Source organism: Chlamydotis macqueenii, chromosome Z (genome assembly GCF_036417535.1).
Source record: "Chlamydotis macqueenii isolate bChlMac1 chromosome Z, bChlMac1.mat, whole genome shotgun sequence".
Classification (NCBI taxonomy): Eukaryota; Metazoa; Chordata; class Aves; order Otidiformes; family Otididae; genus Chlamydotis; species Chlamydotis macqueenii.
In genome coordinates, this window is record NC_141593.1 from 36,179,970 (window position 1) to 36,199,161 (window position 19,192).

General features: G+C 38.7%; 1 protein-coding gene across 2 annotated transcripts in view; it reads right to left on the reverse strand.

Moving 5' to 3' along the window:
- Nucleotides 1-19,192, reverse strand: part of PCSK5 (proprotein convertase subtilisin/kexin type 5) — a 260,397-nt gene that overhangs the window by 40,251 nt on the left and 200,954 nt on the right. For both annotated transcript variants that reach the window (XM_086770052.1, XM_086770051.1), the window contains exons 21-24: nucleotides 9,626-9,728; nucleotides 6,824-6,960; nucleotides 4,717-4,914; nucleotides 4,317-4,385 (exon numbers count right to left, since the gene is read on the reverse strand). In XM_086770052.1, the coding sequence (XP_086626178.1) occupies nucleotides 4,317-4,385; nucleotides 4,717-4,914; nucleotides 6,824-6,960; nucleotides 9,626-9,728 (507 nt within the window). The remainder of the gene's footprint in view (nucleotides 1-4,316; nucleotides 4,386-4,716; nucleotides 4,915-6,823; nucleotides 6,961-9,625; nucleotides 9,729-19,192) is intronic.

The window sequence follows — 19,192 nt, forward strand, 5'->3', positions numbered from 1 at the left end:
CAATTGGGCTAGTACGGCAGCAAGCAGAGTCAGGCGCATTCGAGACCATGTGAGCAGAAGAAGGTAGGGAGGTGAACCCTGCTGTGCATAGCCATTATTTTGACACTGTGTATAGAAAACCATAGATCCTTTTGGGGTTAGTGCTGTCTAAGGCAATTTTCCTATTACATATCCCAGGACTTGACAGTGTCTGCAGGCAGAATGGTGTCTGCGAGAATTAAAGATTCTTTGTCTCCTTAAAATATGAGCAACCTCCGATTTAATGAGGTGAATCAGAAAGAAAAGTATTGCCTGAATTTAAAAAAAAACATCATCTGCATTAAAACTACAAAGACTTATTGGTCCTTGATTAAGTATCTCTTGCAGTTCCTATCTTTGCTCTTAGACCTTCAATGTCAATGCAGTAAAGATATATTGCCACACTAGAGCCCTAAACCGGTTCCAAACCTGGAGGAAAACAGACATATTTTACCTCAGTCCCTGAGGATCCCAGAAAATATTACAAACCCTGTCAATCTTCCACCTCAGTATCTTCACACCTGGTGAACAATAACCTGCAGTGTTAATTACTGGGCAGGTTTTATGTTCTTCTCTGAAATGTACGGCATGGGATGTAAAGTATCAAACCAATATATAAGTACGATATGTGTATCTTAATCTGTCTGTAGGGTCACTGCCAATCAAGAAGAGAGGTTTCCCACAGAGTCAGCCTCCATCACTTGCTCTATTCTGCTGGTACCTGGCATCGTGCCAAGAGAAAGTAAACCTTATTCATTTTCTTGCCTGTGCAAAGCAGGACAGCATTGCCCAAGACTGCAGGTGGTGGTTTAATCTATTCTTTGGTGCCCTGTGAAAAAAATATTTTGGCCAAAAATTACTTGTCCTTCAGGCTGGTGGGAAAACAGGCAGTTCAGTTATCTTAGATAGCATATATATTCCTCCTTAAATCTAGATCTGCGTCTACAAAAAGAAAAAATGTCAATTAACCTTTGTAATTTGTAGACAGTAAGAGAAACACTTGCATTTACTTGCTCACAGTTTCCAATGTAATGTCACTGTAGTCTGATATTCCTTTTTGAATTCATACAGCTTCTGCAGGTGACCCTGCATTCAGTACAAACCTAAGAAGTTAATTATTTTTGTCTCTTACCATTTATATCAAAGGATCTCAAAGCACTTCAGAAAGAGCAGGTGTCTGAGGAGTTTTTGTGAGAGAATGGTATAGAGTCTTTTGCAGATCCATATGTAAGTACGAAATGTATTTGTATATGAATAACTACTTTTCAGTATGTGAATTATGTAAGTTTGATTCCAATTTTTATGATTCCTACATTTTGCTTCCTCCTTTCTTTTTAATTTTTTTTTTTAATAGAGCATTCCCCGAAGCTTTTTGCTGCACTTCTAGTAGAAATGTTCATAGCATTGTTCATTGTTTTTCCTACTCCTGTTCTACAGTTCTTACTCAGAATAAATTCCTGAGTGGTGTTAAAAGGAAGATAAGACAATGAAAGATTGCAAAATTGTGCAGCATTTGCTTAATATTAAAACGAGAGTCTGTAGAAAAACCATATAGATGTGAAAGTAAATGTATCACATTCCATATTTTCTCACCTTGGAATTTTACTATTTTTATGGCAGTGTAGCTTTCAAAATAATCCATTTCTTGCAAGAGACAGGCAGTTCAGCTGTTTTTTTTTTTGTTCTCTTTTATAGATGTCTCTAAATACAACAATTTTCTGATAAGACATGAGAAACCTATTACTGTGCTCATCTTATCTCTGAATTAAGTTATTGTTATGCTAGAAAACTCATTGAGCATTAAGAGCAGAAACACAAGCAAACAGCATCTCTACCTGATTCATTTTAAGTTTGAAGTTTACAGGTCATGCTTTAGTTCAGGAACACATGGTAATTTGCAAAAGCTTCTTGCTTTTAACCCACTACTGTGCTTCTATTTCAAATAGAGCTAACATTGAACCAATCTCTTTGACTCGATAATATATGCATCATAACCGCTAAAGAGTTTCCTTAATAGCATGCCCCTTACCAAACTCTGGCATCTTACTACTTCTAACCACTCAGCAGTGAAAGTTAATTCAGTCTTTGTTTTACTTGCACCTATTCTGTTGATCTTTGAAGCTTTTGAAAAGCTTATTTTAAATCAGAAGTTTGAGTGCAAGAACCCAAGAGTAAATATATAGTATATATTATGGATTATTAATATTTAGGAGATGAGTCATCTGAGGACAAAAGTAAATGAGGATAGTGCCCTTTTTTTTTGTATGCCAGCTGCCCATGAACAGCCTTGCTGTCTCCTTATGCAGGCTTATTAAGTTCATATAGAAAGAAAATCAGCCTCTGAGTTACTTACAATGACTATTTCTAAGAGAAGTTGCTATTCATAGTGCGTTTCACCCTAACTCAAGGCAAGGATTGGCACTGAACAGTTGCAGAAGAGATAGAAAGAATTTTAACTCACAAGTGTTGCGAAGAGCACTGAAAAAAATTGCCATAGGAAAGTAACCTACGATAGCAGCAATAAAGATTTGTATTGAAACAGATTTTCTCCCTTATTTTCTTCTTTTTTTTTCTCCCCACAACCAAGCAGACAGCTGACATGAATCTAGATAACACGCCATACAAAAAAAAGACCACAGTGCAATTGCAATCGTGTTAAAACTTGGTCCCTCCAGCTCTTCTTTCAGCAATATTGAAAGCTACAGATGTGGTCACAGAGGAAAGCATTAGGCTTGACTGCATTCATGAAGAACAGCTGGTCACCAGCATCACAGGGAGTTTTATGGAATGACATACTAGATTGGATGATTGGTAGAAAGGAGAAAGTAGTACATGATGAAAATCCTTACGTAAGTTTGGTATATATGAGCCTTCATGATGGTCTTGTTTCCCAGGGAAAAATGTTGCCACAAAAACAGAAAGAAGATTTGAAACAATTGTGACTAGTGGTGGGAATTAATTTTCAGGGGGCATTGGTTTTTTTTTTTTTTAATTGTTTAGTTGTTTTTGTTATGGGGTCCTTCCACAGTTTTCTTTCCTGCTATGCACTCACCTCTGTATAGCAACATTCAGTCTCCTGGTACTGGCGGTAGTGTCTGTTACGCCAGGCCTCAAAACATGTTAGAGAGCAAGCAAGAGCAACCAGAGGGCCCAGTATGAACTCCTCTGTCTGTGGAAATCTGTCTGAATTCAGGGAGTGGATGGATAGTCCTGGTAGTCTCTAAGTTTAGCCCTTTCAAAAATGGTCTTTGGAAATTCAACAAGCCAAATTTGTTCCTTTCTTTTAACAAGGGGTAGTTCTAGATAACTATTTGCAGATCAGCAACTTGTTCTAGATTTGCACCAAAAGAAGTAAAGCTTAGGTCTATTTTTTTTTCTTCTGTATAATCTTTCCAGGACCTTTTAGTAGTCTTACTTTCTGCGATGTTGATTGATAGTCTTATCAAAGTGTCTTGGCTCAGTACTTATTTGGGCACTGCTCTACCTAAACTCTGTGCTTTCTTAAGAATTTTGTCTAAAAGGTCATAAGTGAAGACTGCCTTTCTAATGGGTCACCCTCTTGCCTCACTGACCAGTTGTACTCCTGTCCACAGAGCCACAAGAAATAAAATTTTCTTAATGTAAACACAGTGGAAGCAATGAATTGCAATGTCGTTCGAACACTTTTATGCCTCTGTGAAGGGGAACTATAAAGGTACACATTCAATCAAGTTCAGTAAGTTAAATGGTGCTTGTCTGAAATCAATAAACTCTCTGTCAATATCACATTACATTGAGAAGGAACTTCTTTTTTTTTTTAATCCAAAATGAAAAACGAATCCATGTTTTATTATTTTTTTTTTAGAGCAGTAGCATTGCTATTGCAGTGACTCACTCTTGAATGAAATTTAAGGTCTGTCCTTAAGTCTATTTCCTTAAAGAAAAAGGACAGGCTAATGATCTCTTTTCAGACCTAGAAGATTTGAATATCTATGATAAAGTTCTGTGTCTGATAACGGCTTCAGAAAGTCAGTAAATCTCTCAGCCTGAGTGTGGCATTCAAGCAGGGAAAAAACCCCTGCAAAGATTAATAGCTAAATTAATAAAAAAAAATTTCTTATTTAAGCTGGAGATAGATAGAATTTAGAAGTGGTATTAAAAATAAATACATTGGGAAAAATAGAGTTTACTTGTTGAGAGAATGCAGCAGTGACTAATTGCTCAGCAGCATGCATATAGGCTCATGACAAGAAAGGGAGGATGAATAATTTTTGCCCACCTTAAAAATAAGGATAAAGATTCATAAAGGGAATATTTACCCAATTTGCAGTTCTGGCATCCATCTGAACACGGTATGCAATCTTCAGAGTCAGGATCTTCCACTTCACCTGTGTTTTGCAAATCACCAATTTTGGGTTAATTCTAGATAACAGAAGGCCAACATTTGGAAGCGCTCAGCAAGGTTAATGGAAATAAACTTCATCCAAATCCAAAAAGGAGAAAGATTCACAGCCATTTCTTTTCTCATTTGTTCTTGTGTAACCACATTTAATTTGAGGAAAATACTCCAATTTTCATTAACACGGTATTAGAAAAGAACCGGAGCAGGAGTTTAATGATGTCAGGATCAGGTGTGATTTTACATTTCAAAACAGGAATCAACAGATTTCTGTAACAAATAAATATAATATTTGTTAACTCCTACTGAAGGATGCCTACCTTCTCCACAATTATGCTTCTGACATATGTTTTGAGTAAGGTAGTAGCCTTGGAAACATCTTTTGCAGTGGCTGGAGTTCAGGCACACCTCACAGTGGCCAGGGCAAGCCATGCAGGTGTGCTCTGAATGGTAGTGACCTGGAGGACAGCTTTCTCTGCACTCCCCATGATACAGGAAACGTTCGATCCCTCTTCTATCTGTGTGTCAAAAAAATAGGAAAAAGATGTCAGCAACAGAGGATGTTTGGCCGTAAGAAGCACCTTTACGATGCACCGGTGCTGCAGCTGATGAGGATCCCAAACCTTTCACATTCCTGGAGATTTATAATATATAAAGATGCCATGCTAGTGAATAATTACTGTTTACATCCCCCAATCTAATAAAATAAGGGTCAAGATATTTCCATTACTGAATTCCCTTGCAGTGAGCATACAAGTATTTGCACTGTCTTGTACGTCTGGATGTAAAATTGCCATTAGGAAAGCAAAGCTGCTCACTCCACCTTTAGAAAGGATCAGACTGTGTCTGTAGCAGATTAAACTGTAATCCTTATCCTAGTCACAGCTAGGCTCTGGAAACATTTAGATTTGAACCTGAATAGCAAACATGCATCTATTTGCTATCAGAGCAATAGCATTCTCTAGTGCACAGGGAACTGGGAGGTCTCCTGCTTCAAATCCTTCGCAATGAAACCTGTGAAAACATCTATAACTCCATGTGCCATGTGCTACATCATGGAGTATTTTCTAACGGGTTTCCCTGCAGTATAAATTACATACATTGTTGTGCTAAGTGTATTTGAATGCTTTAACTATACAGCAAGAATCTGCTTACGATAATTTATTTCTGAAACTGCAGGGGAAGCAGCTATAATAGGGAATAGTTGCTGCACCATAGCAGAAGCATTCAGATTTTGTTTCTTTTACTTTTCATGTAGAAAGCTTTAGAACTATGTTTTCCAGCCTCTCATCAGTGTCTTCCTTTCTTGATACACAGGAATATGGAAATTTATATTGCTGTTCTCCATAGGGAGAGACTTAGGGAACAATTATACAAACTTCTACCTCACATATCCAATTTCAAGTACCATTTGAAAACTTTGTCTACTCAGCCACATTTCCCAAAGTGAGAAAGTCAATCTCATCAACAGTATGATGAATTAATGCCAGCCATACTAGTATTTTCTTGTAATCTAGATACTTGTTACTAAATAAAGCCTGAACCATTAGTGACCAGGACTGAAATGTAAGTATCAGCTGCAAGAAAAAATGCTGTGAATCCATCGTGACTCCTCAGAAAAAGCTCACCAAAATTTCATCTTTGTTAAGTGAATTGAAAGCTAAATCTTAAATACTCGTTTCCCAGGGCAGTTCAGGCTAGCTATACACACCTGTAGGTAATAGTTTCAAGTTCTTCACCCATTAGGTGTTACAGAGGTGAGAGGGAATAATTTTTAAAGTGAAGCTTCAAAAGGAGAAGAGTTACTTTTTGAAACAACCACAAATTTAACTATATTACCCTCTGTCTCAACCTGAGCTCTATAAAAATGTGTCAAAAACCAAGTTTCTGTGTGTGTTAGTGGTAAGCCGCTCTTTGCAGGCCCCACTTGTCCCAGCTGTAGGGACATTGCAGTCTGTGGTGGAACCCACCATGCTTGTTTTCCAGCCTCTCCCAGACAGATGTTTTGGGAAGCACCCTGGCTGCCTGCCTGCTTGTGCAAGCTTGCTTGATTGCAGTGTAGCACATACTGTGTAGAGGCTGTGGGAGGTAGATATGGAGCTTTCATTTCCAGAGGCAGACTTTGTAGGTTTTCTGTCCTGTTATTCCTGTGCTACTCTTTCTGTTTCTGTTAACATAGCTCCTATTAGAAACATACCAAGGGAAGTAGATAAATATGCAAGGACAATGCAGAGTTGTTTTCTTGTACTTTTTAAAAAATAAATTGAGTTCCAGCTCCCTTCAGGGTGAAAACAAGATTATGATGCAAATCAGTAGCAAAAGCACTACTTATTTTATTGGCTTTAAAAACTGACCCTGAGAGCACAGGGAAAGGGGGACTTGGAGGCCAAGGAAAGGGAAAAAGTTGCAAAAGGAAATCTTTCTAACCTGTTCCACAAGCGATGCATTTGTTAGGTTCACTTCCACTGCAGTCCAGGCAGGTATGATGGCACAAATGACATTGTCCTTTAAATTCAAACTTCCCTCTGGGGCATTGTGTAACACAGTAACCATCATCAAAGACTCTTTTGAGGCAAAGAGAGGTGTAATTACAAATTAGGAAACTAACAAGAAACCCAAGATATTCTTCCTTCACTATTTTTACAAAAGTCTTTTCACTTTACTCCTTCATTTTCCTGATCTTATTTGTAGTATTTACTAAGTGGAAAGTCACTCGTGGTTTTAACCTGGATCTTAGACTTCAGAGGTTATTTTTTCTTGAGTTTTTTATGCAAAAATCACCTTTTCATCCTGGACCTACATGTCCTACCACAATCTCCACAGTGGTCACTTATGTCTGCTAGAAGGAAAGCAAGACTTGGTCTTTGTGAAGGTATGATTTGTCCGTTGACGTTTCCCATTACTTTTACTTTAAAGGCTTCCTGTGAACAGTACTATGGCTTCAGTAAAATAACTTTGTACATAAAGTCAAATATATGTCTGAAACTGGGGCTTTAGGAGCTGTTACCATTGTTCAGATCTTCATGGGGACTGCAGCACCCTGTAGTTGATTTCTGTGCAAATGGGATAATGTGACAGAAGTACTGGAGGTAGCTGGGCTACAATTATCTGACATGTAAGTATTACTGTACTTTGCTACCTGGGCTGGCTATAATGATAACCATCCTTACAAACAGCTCACACAGTGGTAGAGTATATTTTTCTTGCTTTTTATTATATTGCCCCTAAAGGAACAGCAGATCAGATCTTGTCACTAACCTTTGTAGGTCAAACAGTAAACAGATGGATGAGGAATTTGGTGAAAATCAGTTTGGCTGGACAAAAAACTACAGTTCTGTAATTTTTAAAAAACAGGTAACAGCATTTTGAATGGTCAAACAAGAAGATAATCTGACAGGGATTTTATTATTAAATAAAGTGACATCTACTGCTGAATTTTCACAATGAAAGAGGATTGTTTGGTGTTTTCATTTTCACATTATTTTCAGTAATCCTCCCCAAGTATTTTCATCCTTTTCAAAGAGGAAAAGTGCTCCCCTGGAGAAAAGTAGCACTGCTGAATTTTATCTAATTGGCCACTATTACCTAATGGTCACTTATTATTGTCTTCAATAGACACCATCTGAAGCTCTCAAGAGCAACAGGATTTAGCATTCTGTTTCAATTAAACAGGGCTATTCCAAGTACATAACAAATAATGTCTCTTGGAAGGATTTACTCTTTATCCTCTGGGTGAGATTTTTCTTTCTTTTACTACTGACTGTCCTAATATGACTTTTTCTAATAGCTTTCATAATGTGCAGAAAGAGCACAGAAACCTTTTGGAAACCTTAGATACCAAAATTGAAAACTGTTAGAGGATTTGTTATGAGCGAGACGGCAGCACCCTTCCAAAAGGTCACAGAGACCTCTTTACTGCAAATACCTAGGTGGTTTTGTCTAATTGTGTTGTTCTGTACCTTCTTTGTTTTGCAAATATCTCTGTGCAAAGCTCACAAAAGAAGTTGCAAGGAAACACAGACAATGTAATTTAAACGCAATTGTGAATCAGAGAAATCCAGTCTGCAGTCCAAAATTCTGCCCAGACTTCCTGTGCTAATGCCATTTCTGACGTAACACACCTTACCTTAGTTTAATATTATTTCCTCAGTTATTAATTTGTTTGGACTCCATTGGTCCTCATGTGTCTTTTATTGGGAAAGCCATACCACAGATACTTGCAGGGTAAATTGCAGGATTGCTTCAGGATATTTTTCTATACGTTACAGGATCTGATCCTGATTTCTTACCAATGTAAACGCCAACTGGCTACAGTGCTATCCAGTGCAACAAAACCAGAGCTAGATGTGCGAGAATAAAGCTACTGGTAGGACATGAGTTTAAAGCCAGTAGGCTCCTGGATTAGGCATGAGATGACCTGAACACCTCCGATCTGCAATGCCTCTGGAAAAGCTTCTTTTTAGTTCTGTTCACTCCTCATGGCAAGTTAGCAAAACCAGCTTGCCTTAAAATGCCCCAGTTAAGGGATGTTGTTTAGATGCTATTAGTATGTCCCAGATTAGCTGATTGCTAGCCTCAGTGTTCATATTCATACCTTGTGCCAAGCTCCATAGCTATGTGCAACTACACATACCCTACACTTGTCACTCTTATGGTTCTAGCAATTATGATTTTGAAAGGATAACAATGACAGAAAGACGTGTATTAAAATAAATTTTCTGTATCTGTGGGAATATCATTAGCAGGGCCTGTTGTGATATGATGAGGGGTAATGGTTTTAAAATAGAAGGAGGCAGATTCAGGCTGGATATAAGGAAGAAATTTTTACAATGAGGGTGGTAGAACACTAGAACAGGTTGCCCAGAAAGGTCGTTGATACCCCATCCCTGGAAACATTCAAGGCCAGGTTGGATGGGGCTCTGAGCAACCTGATCTAGTTGAAGATGTTCCTGCTCCTTGCGAGGGGGTTGGACTAGATGACCTTTAAAGGGCCCTTCCAACCCAAACCATTCTATGATTCTGTGAAACATCTGGCTAGACATCAGCTGCCTGTGCAGCCTACTGTCTTGTTCACATAACACTTGTTTTCTCACTTGCCCTGGTTTTGTTTGCCCTAATCACTGCTTGCTTCTTCAGTTGACTCCGCAAGCTAGTGCCAAAGACAATACAGTCACTTCTCCAGCGGATGATGTGAAGTCTTTGTGCTGCACTGTGCTAGGAGACAATTACCTTGTGAGTGGGCAGCTGATACAGTTGTCTGGTTCAGGTCCAATGCACTTCTGACAGGATGCTTCACACAACTGACATTCTTGGGAATCATCGAGATATTCCCCTGGTAGAAAAAAAAATTGTTTATTTCAGATCAACATCTCATGTTAAAAAAACCCATGCACCAAGCCAGGCTGGAAAATACAGTATATTGAGTAATATAATGAGCAAAGTAAATATAAAAAATAGTATAGAAGTAAAGGAAGTAATCATCTATTTTGAATTACTGAAATAAGTACATTTCCACATGATATCAGGAAAACAAGTACTGGTTCCTTTGGGCAACCAAGATACTCAGAATTAGTAGTTTCTAGTCCTTATTTATTTACCTACCTTTTCAAATTTTTGATGAGAATTTGACAGTGATCCTTGTTGTTCGGCTAAATGCTGTTGAAGTAATGGGATTCTTTAAGATTCACCATGGAGAGTTACATCAAAACCAGTGCTACCTAGCACCTGTTCATTACCTAACATCCTTTCGTGCGGCTGCAACATGCTCCTTATTGCAAGCTGCCACATAAAGAATGTGGTCTCACGGGTGTGGAGTATGTTATGTGAGGAGAAGGGCTTCAGTAAACTTGAGTAAACTTTCATTAGTCAGAGACATGCTGATGCTGCCTAAACCTCTAGCTATAGCATCTTTTGTTCCCCTCCCAGGCTGGAAGACTCCACACCTAAAAGACCTAGGCTCACATTTAGGCTGAATGAAAATTTGGTGCCCAAATGCCCATTTGGACTTGAAAAAAAAGTCTTATATGAATTGTTGCCATAAAATTGAGATAAAGATATAAAGACTAGCAGCAGGTCAAGGGAGGTGATTCTGCCCCTCTGTTCTGGTCTCGTGAGACCCCACATGCAGTACTGTGTCCAGCTTTGGAGCCCCCAGCGTAAGAAGGACATGAAGTTATTTGAGCCAGTCCAGAGGAGGGCCAGGAAGATGATCAGAGGGCTGGAGCACCTCTTTTATAAGCACAGGCTGAGAGAATTGGGGCTGTTCAGCCTGGAGAAGAGAAGGGTCCAGAGAGGTCTTGTAGCCTTCCAGTACCTAAAGGGGGCTTATAAAAAAGATGGGGAGAAACTCTTTAGCAGGGCCTGTTGTGATAGTGCAAGGGGTAATGGTTTTAAAACAGAAGGAGGTAGATTCAGACTGGATATAAGGAAGAAATTTTTTACAATGAGGGTGGTGGAACACTGGAACAGGTTGCCCAGAGAGGTGGTAGATGTCCCATCCCTGGAAACATTCACGACCAGGTTGGATGAGGTTCTGAGCAACCTGATCTGGTTGGAGATGTTCCTGCTTCTTGCAGGGGAGTTGGACTAGATGACCTTTAAAGGTCCTTTCCAACCCAGACCATTCTATGAATACACCAGTACTACTATGGGGCTGAAATGCAAAGCTTGCCTCTTTATTTACTGAATATTAATTAAAACTGGTACAAACAGCTGAACTGTATGCTTCATAACTGTCAGAGCACAGATTAATTTGGTAAGTAGCATGAATACTGTATCTGTGTGCAGCATCATGTGGGGACAGTAAATCGGTTTATGAAGCAGTTTTATAAAGCTCAAGATTGGGTCTTTTATGTCGGTTTGTTATGGGAAAATTTATTCTAACTGAGTCTATATATTTGAGGGAATTGGCTGTTCCTTCATTCTTAAGTAATGGAAGAGGTTGGGCAGGGAGTCCTATATAATACATAAAACCTGCAGTTTCTATGGATACTTCAATATGGAGAAACTCTTTCCACTTGCATTGCCACTGGGAAACCCAGATTTGGCAAATGCAGTGAACTTTAGGAGTCAAAATACAAATGTGGAATGACTTGGTTTTGGCTCTCAGTTGCAATGAGTTCCTTACATCGAAGAGTAAAGGCACTGCACGAGCAACTATTGTTAGAAGTGTAAAATTATGTAGGAAAGAAACATTTTCTAAAATAATGCAAATTATGTCTTTTGATAAAATCAGGGAAAGGGAAATCTGTGTATGCATACGCATTCACACATTTTTATTGTTCTTATTATTCAGAGAGGATTTTTTATATATATATATATTTACATGCATTCATGTAACCCACACATGCCCATCTTGGCCAAACCTTGAAATACATAAATTAACATAATTCCATGGAAGTGGTATATCTTTTCTGAATTGCAAAACTGTATCTTGTATGATAGATTATTTTATAAAGGACTAATTATAAAACCATTATAAATGGTATAGATTTTTGACATAGAATTCATCAGGATTCTGAATTCATCCAGATATTCCTGAGATAAAATGTTTTATTGATGAATAGCTATCACAATACAGAGTATTTATAATTCTCACTTTCTAGAAAAAAAAAGATTGTAGCCTGCTGTCTCGTAGATGATCAGGCCATTGACAGATTTGCTTAATGTAGGCCTCTTGAGTTTTTCTGATATGTATTCGGAGGATACAACATAGAACCCCAAGATCTCAAATGCTTGATGAGATTTTAAAATATAAATTTATACATATACATATATATACACATACATATATTTGGACAATACATAATCATGAAAAAATGCAGTATCTGGAAAGTCTTCCTGTTGCAGGTCTGGTGGCTCAGTGCTTTATGCTGTTGGCTTTGCGTCACTAGGAAGTCTGTCAGGGCAATGCTATTAAATAATTGCTTCTCTGATGTTGTTTTGTGATATGTGTTAGAAAAACTTTCTGTTTCTGCAGTCCTTCACTTTATTTGCCTGCACTGCCTGTATGCTTATCCATTGGACCTATGCTACTAATTCATACACCTCAGCTATGCCCTCTCAAATCCTTCCCACATGGCAGAAGTGCTTAGTTTTAAAAGGTTTTTGTTATTTCTTTGTTACGCCTTTCATTGGAAGTGCTGTAATTCATTTCAGCTGTGCTGGAATAGTGCCAGCAAGACTAGTTCTCTGCTTACTTTATCCTCCGAGTTGAAGCATTTTAAAGCATACTATTTTAAGAATGTGCACCAGAAAATACTTACATGTTAGGCCCTCCGAGTTGCAAGGCACATCTATAACTGTAGATCTGCCACTAAATCTTAACAAAATAGTTTTTTAGTAGATATTCAAAGAGTTAAAACTGAAATGCAACTTCAAAGGTTGGTTTTAAACTATTCCACAGGGCAGTTAAATGGTTTGCCAGAGTTCCTTGTGGGCGACATATTTCTTCACAAATCTCACTAGATAAATGTTAGTTACCAAAGTCTCAACTCTATCTTTTTTTTTTCTTTTCTTCTGTATTAAAATTCTTTATCTGTCCAACATATGTAATGGGGGAATACTCTCAGCAATATATCTTATCTATGCCTTCAATCAGGCAATGCTTGTCAGTTACTTTGGATCTTCCCATATAAAACCTTCACTTATTTCTCAATTCTGTTACCTTGTCACCTTATTTAAAAAAGAGGAACTAAAGGTGTTATAGAAATAAGGCTATGTTAACAGACGTAATACCTCATATGAGAAGATTTCAATGTATAATTTTTTGTGTCACTAGTTAGAAATATTTAATTCCACATCTGCGCCACATCAGGTAGCAGGCCGTGCCTTTAACCGCATACAAGAGCCCTACACTTACGCTGAGTTCTTATGAGTTGATAGGATGCAATTAAAAATGAGGTAATGACTATTATCTCCCACTAAGATGGCAGAAAAACTGAGCTGCAGTAAGATAATAAAGTTAGAGTGTAATAGCGAACTAGAACCTGTCTGTCCTGAGCCCCAGACCCCAGCACTATCATAGTTGCCAGGTCATTGCTTTCTGTAAGCAGTACTAAGTGTACTTACCCCTCCCATGAGACTTAGTCACTGCATGTCATGTGTTACTTCTCCACTTTTCTTAATCAAAATATCATTTTATCTAATTTAAAAATGTTAATTGCTTATCTTCTATAGCATTGTCCAAGTGCCTTTTCTTTACAATCAAATGACCTTATTTCCTCACTTTTGCTTGTTTACTTTCATGGGAACCTGGATATGGACTGTGTACTTGGGCTTTTGTATGTAATCTTATAGGCTACAAAGGTTTCACAGAGCTGATTAAAAAAAATTGATCAGAATTGTTTTCATCAATGAGTAGCAAGAACCGAGAGGATTTGGTCTTACAAAGTTCTGTGCTTTTTCCATGCTTGGCCTTGATACATTCTCTTTTGGCTGGCTCGTGGGATCAGCTCCTTGAGTTTTGCTGAAGAAATATTTATCCATAAAGCTTAAGTCCGTAAGGAACTTAGACTAACCTGCATATAACAAGCCATTAAAATTCACCCTGAGGATTCCTCTTAAAGTTACCCCTCCGTTTAGCCCACACCCTTAATATTTGATACATTACAGCTCCCCAAAAGAAATCTTGTCTTCACCTTGAAATTGTTAGGACATGGAGATTATGGCATTTCTTTTCCCCCCAGATTTTGGGCAGTCATACAAAATTTGAGCCTGGTTTACAATTATTTCTCTACCTTCAGCTTTCAGTCACCTTCTTCTCCACTCAGTTATTTTATACAATGAACAAATTTCTGTTTCCCTATTTGCATATGCAGAAGAGACAAAGAAGATACCCTTCATGGACAAAACTTTGGAATGCTATGATTTGAGGTGATGAGAGGGATTCAGGATTGGAAGTCTCCTTTTCAAAAGTGCTCTCGGCAATGATGAACCAGAAATCTGAAATTACAATGTTGGTTCCTAAGTCACTAAGCTCCCCCTTGTGCCAATGGACAAAGCAGAACCTTGAAAAGGGCTGAACATCTCTTCCCTGAACAGTGGTGTGTGGAGCTGAGTGTGATATAATGATTTTAGGATGAAAGGCCCTTTTGTTGCAGGATTAGCTGAGATCACACAAAGCCTCAGGTTAGCTTTAATCATGACAGGCAGGAGAGAGGCAACTGCCTTTATCAACTACACTATCTTACACAGCCCTCTATTCTTTCCCCTGCAGAATAAAAATATTTACATTAGCCAAAGCTGCCTTTTATTCCTGACACAAAGGGATTTCCCCCCCTCTTTATTCTGTGTGTTTCTTCCCTCATTTCTATGTAGTATTTATACAATGGTTGTTAGAAACTCAAGGAAGAGCCAGAGCCCTCAGGAGTACTGAGCGGGCATAAACAGACTCCAGAAAGACAATTTTTAGCATTCTAAGAATCATCATTAAACCTCCGTTTTTACTAATAATGTGGATGCCTGGGAGTAAAAGCTTTCTGGGATCAGGGTTTCTCCCTTGCCTGTGTAAGCACAAAAGTCAGAGCCTGGCAAAGTTTTCTGCTGCTTACCTGGAGCCTGAAATTTGACAGCCCCATAAGAAAGTGGAGAGCGGAATGGAGAAATCCCAATTTATATTGATAACACTTTGTTCTGTACTCTTCTCACTTCTTGAAGAAGGGGGAAATACTATGTCAGTCTCAAAATTTAGACTGACAATGAAAAAAAAGTGTGTTTAGCCTCTCCATTTCTGGAATTTCCCTACTGGAAATTTCCCTGTCTGATCTTGTCAAGCTTCCTATTTTTTTTTTTTTTTGTGAAGCTCAGCTGGGAAATTTCTGAAGAGCAGTGGAATTGAGACATCTGAATCTCACTGAGAATTATCTCATCATGCTGATAGTATAGCTTTGGAAATCCAGGTAGTTTCCCGTGAAATATCCAAAAGAAAGGTGGAAGCTGACTGTATACATTGAGCAAAGCTGGTGTTATTTGCTCCCAGAGTACATCAAAGGCAGGATCTTTCAATGCCAGAGGAAAACATATGTTATACTCCAGAGGCAACCATGCCAGCATGGCGTCTCTCTCACAGAATCACAGAATCACAGAATCTTTAAGGTTGGACAAGACCTCCAAGATCACAAAGTCCAACCATCAACCCAACACCACCACTCCTATGTTATACTGTGAGGAGTACGAAATTTGTATACACAGAGCCTTCCCTGTCCACTGATTTCTGCAGTCTGACTTGGAGGGGGATAAACCTGAAATGAGAAGAGGTGGATGTCCCAGAGCAATGTTTCTGTGGTGTTATCTGTCTTAAACAGAGAGACCTGCGGAGTGTTTGTACTGGAGATCTCCAACTTAACCAGGATGTGAACACGGAACTGCTGATCTGCTGCTAACTGGGCAGATTTCAGCAGGCAAACTATTGCCCCAACAAGATATAACAATACAGATTCATACTGTTAATCAAATGCAATTTCTGTTTAATTTGTAGAGATGAATACATATTAGAGCCTGAAAGAAATCTGCCAAAAACATGCAAGCCTGTCTTTTGATCCAGCAGCATTGCACAGAACAGCACATTAGCACGGCCACAAGCACCATGGATGACAGCAATGTGATCCATGGGGACTGGCAACCAGCTGCTAGACTTCCCTTCCAGCCCATGCCTCAAAGAACATCTGCAGGCATCAGGAGGAGGGCAGTGGGCAGGCCAAGGACAATTGTAAATGGAAAAGATATGCAGTATTATCTGAATTGTGACTAAATCACTCTAGTCACGCTCCAGTGAACATTCACTGCTATTATTGAGTTTGCATGATGGAGACATTAATTCTCCTTGGGTAAATAAATATTCACCGCCTGTCAATGTTCTAGCTTCTCCCCCTCAGGCTGATTGGAAAAAAATGGGAACTTAATCAGCTCATTGCATAATACCATAAAGCAAAGATGTCTACTGTGTTTTGAGACGGGACAGTATTCTTTGCTTTGAAAAGTGATGTTGTTTTCCCAGAAGACCTTCAACAAATCCATCCCCCAAACACTGAGAAACACTGATAAATAAATGATTGTACAAGGGGCATTCTTCTAAGCTGTGCCTTGCCCATCTTTGGCAGAAAATGCATGAGCTGCTCACAAAAAAGAGACGTAACAAAAACCAGTCTTTGGTGTGGCACTGAAAGGCTGCATTTGTTGCTTACTGGAATTATATTTTTTAAATGCTCAGAGCCTTCTTTTCCTTATTTTGCTTTCCTTTGACTACATTTCCCATGCCAGAAGTGAAAATTGGCCCTGTTTTTATGCAATAAATACTGCTTTCTAATCCAGAAGCAAAGTCCTTCAAGTATTGTTTCAATCATAGTGTGGCTATTAAAATATAATTCTGTGGTGGTGTCTGCTACCCTTGCACAGCAGATGAACATTACTGCAATCTCTCTGGCTTTATCCTGAGGATTTCAGAACAGTTTCCTTAATGAGACCCAATCTTACTGTGCTCTGAGATTTCACAGAATTGTCCCAGGACTTCAACAGATCTAAATCCTCTTTGCTCATCAGTGTGGAACCGATGGTAGAAATGCAGGTGTTCATTGCACTTCCACTGGTTGGAGGCAATCCTAAGGTTCAGAGCCTTAGTTTGATCTCAAGGTCACTGTGCTGCTACCTACAATTCTTTAGCTCTTGCTAATGAGGAGAATTTAAACCTTAATATGCTCTCACAATGTGTTAGTAAATAATCAGATAATAAATTTCACCAAAAATTGAAATGTCCCAAGATGTTTAAGTAACACAAGTAAATTAAAATTATGCTGAAATTAGTTTTCCCCCTGTTAAACAAAAGGTTAATCAGAAATAAATTTTCAACCTTTTTTTTTTTCATATATTGAAACTGCATATTCTGAACAATCTCATGCAAGATGTTGTTGGTGTCAGTCTCCTTCTGACGAAAACTTGAGTAGGCTTTTTCTTTGTATGCTGTAAAGCTTTTTTAATGCTTGCTTAAAATATTTTGCACAAACATCTAATGGCAGAACTTTTTTGATTCATTCTGTACCAATGACATGACAATGGCATATCCAATATAAATATAAAGCATGGTAATGGATCACAGACAAGTTATTGTTCCACGAGTTGCACTGCAAATTGAAAGCTTTGACTCATAAAAGCAATCACTTAAATGTCTTTACAGGAATCTTGAATTTATAACAGGCCTTCTTACAGTCATTCAGTTCATTAAATAATTTCATTTAAAAGTAGCAGATAGTTACCTAAACTGGCCACTCGTACAATGCTCACTCTGTTTGTGATGTGGCTATTAAGAGGATTAACTTGGTCATCACCAGTTGAAAGTTGTATTTAGTGATGGGTGAAATTGCTGTAGTCAGCGCTAGTATCTCTATATGGATTTACTCATCTTCAAGGCTCATATACCATCATACCTTTTATCATTACCTGACAATGTGGAATAGCCAGCAGCCCTGCTATTACACAACATATTCAGTAGCAAGGCTTGCTCAGAATTTCACAGGAGATTGGAAAGTTGCAATCCCAATAGAGATTTGGGTAGTCTGTAAAGTCTCATAAGGAAATCTTTATTAGAAAACAGTGTCCTCCACGAAGGAGGAGTTCGCAAAGTCTCCTCCAAAAGAGGCAGAATGTGCCAGTGGAGATTGGTGTGTGGGTAGGCAGGGTCTAAGCCAAGAGCCACAGGAGCTACTGGTCAGAAGCATAAGGTTTCCAACAACATATCCTGGCAGGTATCTGATTTGCTGATCCCACAACACTGGTGTGTAGCTGAAGTGGAGAGCTGCAGCTAGAGAGAGAGTAAGGCTGGAGCCCCATTGCAGAAAAGGAAACACTTCTACTATAAAATGACACCCTCACATAACAGGCTTCTGCAGGATGTTGTGCAGGTCTGGGGCATGCTAAACTTTTTTCTGATTAAAAATAGCGTTAGCATAAGTATGAGATTTTTTTTTTTGGACCAAAGTTGTCATTGCCTTTGAGACTTCTAGTAAAGAAGAGGTCTATCTGGGTGTCCAGTTGGCATTTAAATCAAGGATTGTGTAAAGATTCTCCTAAACAGACATATGAGTTGGAAAATAGTTTACCATGGAAGTGACATGTCTTAACTGGAGGAGTATCTTCAATTTGTCATTGCTTTTTGACTTGTGATATAAATAAGGCAGAAATCAGTGAACAAATTTGGACTGATGCCATCCACAGTCCTTTCAGACATGGAGAAAAGTACCATTTTGTTCATACTTGGCAGCTCCTGATCTTCCTAAAATGGTCCATATCTGTTCTGCATGCCAACAACACAGTGTCAAATACTGAACACTCCAAACTACTCACCATTGAATCAGAGAGGAAGGATTGATCACCTAAGAAAACTCTGCAGCTGGGAATAATCTAGCTTTCTTCAATTGCAATCCTGTTGCTGCAGCAATCCTCTTGTACAAGGACTAACTATAGTGCTGCTTATGAATTCTGCTTGCATCTGGCCACTGCTATTAAGGCATCACAAATAAAAATGATCAAAGAGTCTGAGCTGACATGAGAAGGTACTGGTTTTTGGCCTTGAACTCAGTTCTATGCTTACTTGTCTGTGAGACTTCACAGCTCAGCATTTACACAGCTCATGTCCTCTGGAGCAGACCTCTCTGGCCAGAGCTACAGCAAGTTTATTATCACTCTGTACACTTCCTACCCAAAGAAGATGAACTCTTAACAATAAAAGATACTACAATTGATTGAATTTCTCATGTCAGTTGGGAGCTGAAGGTAGGGTGGGAGCTGAAGAAAGCAGCTCTTCAT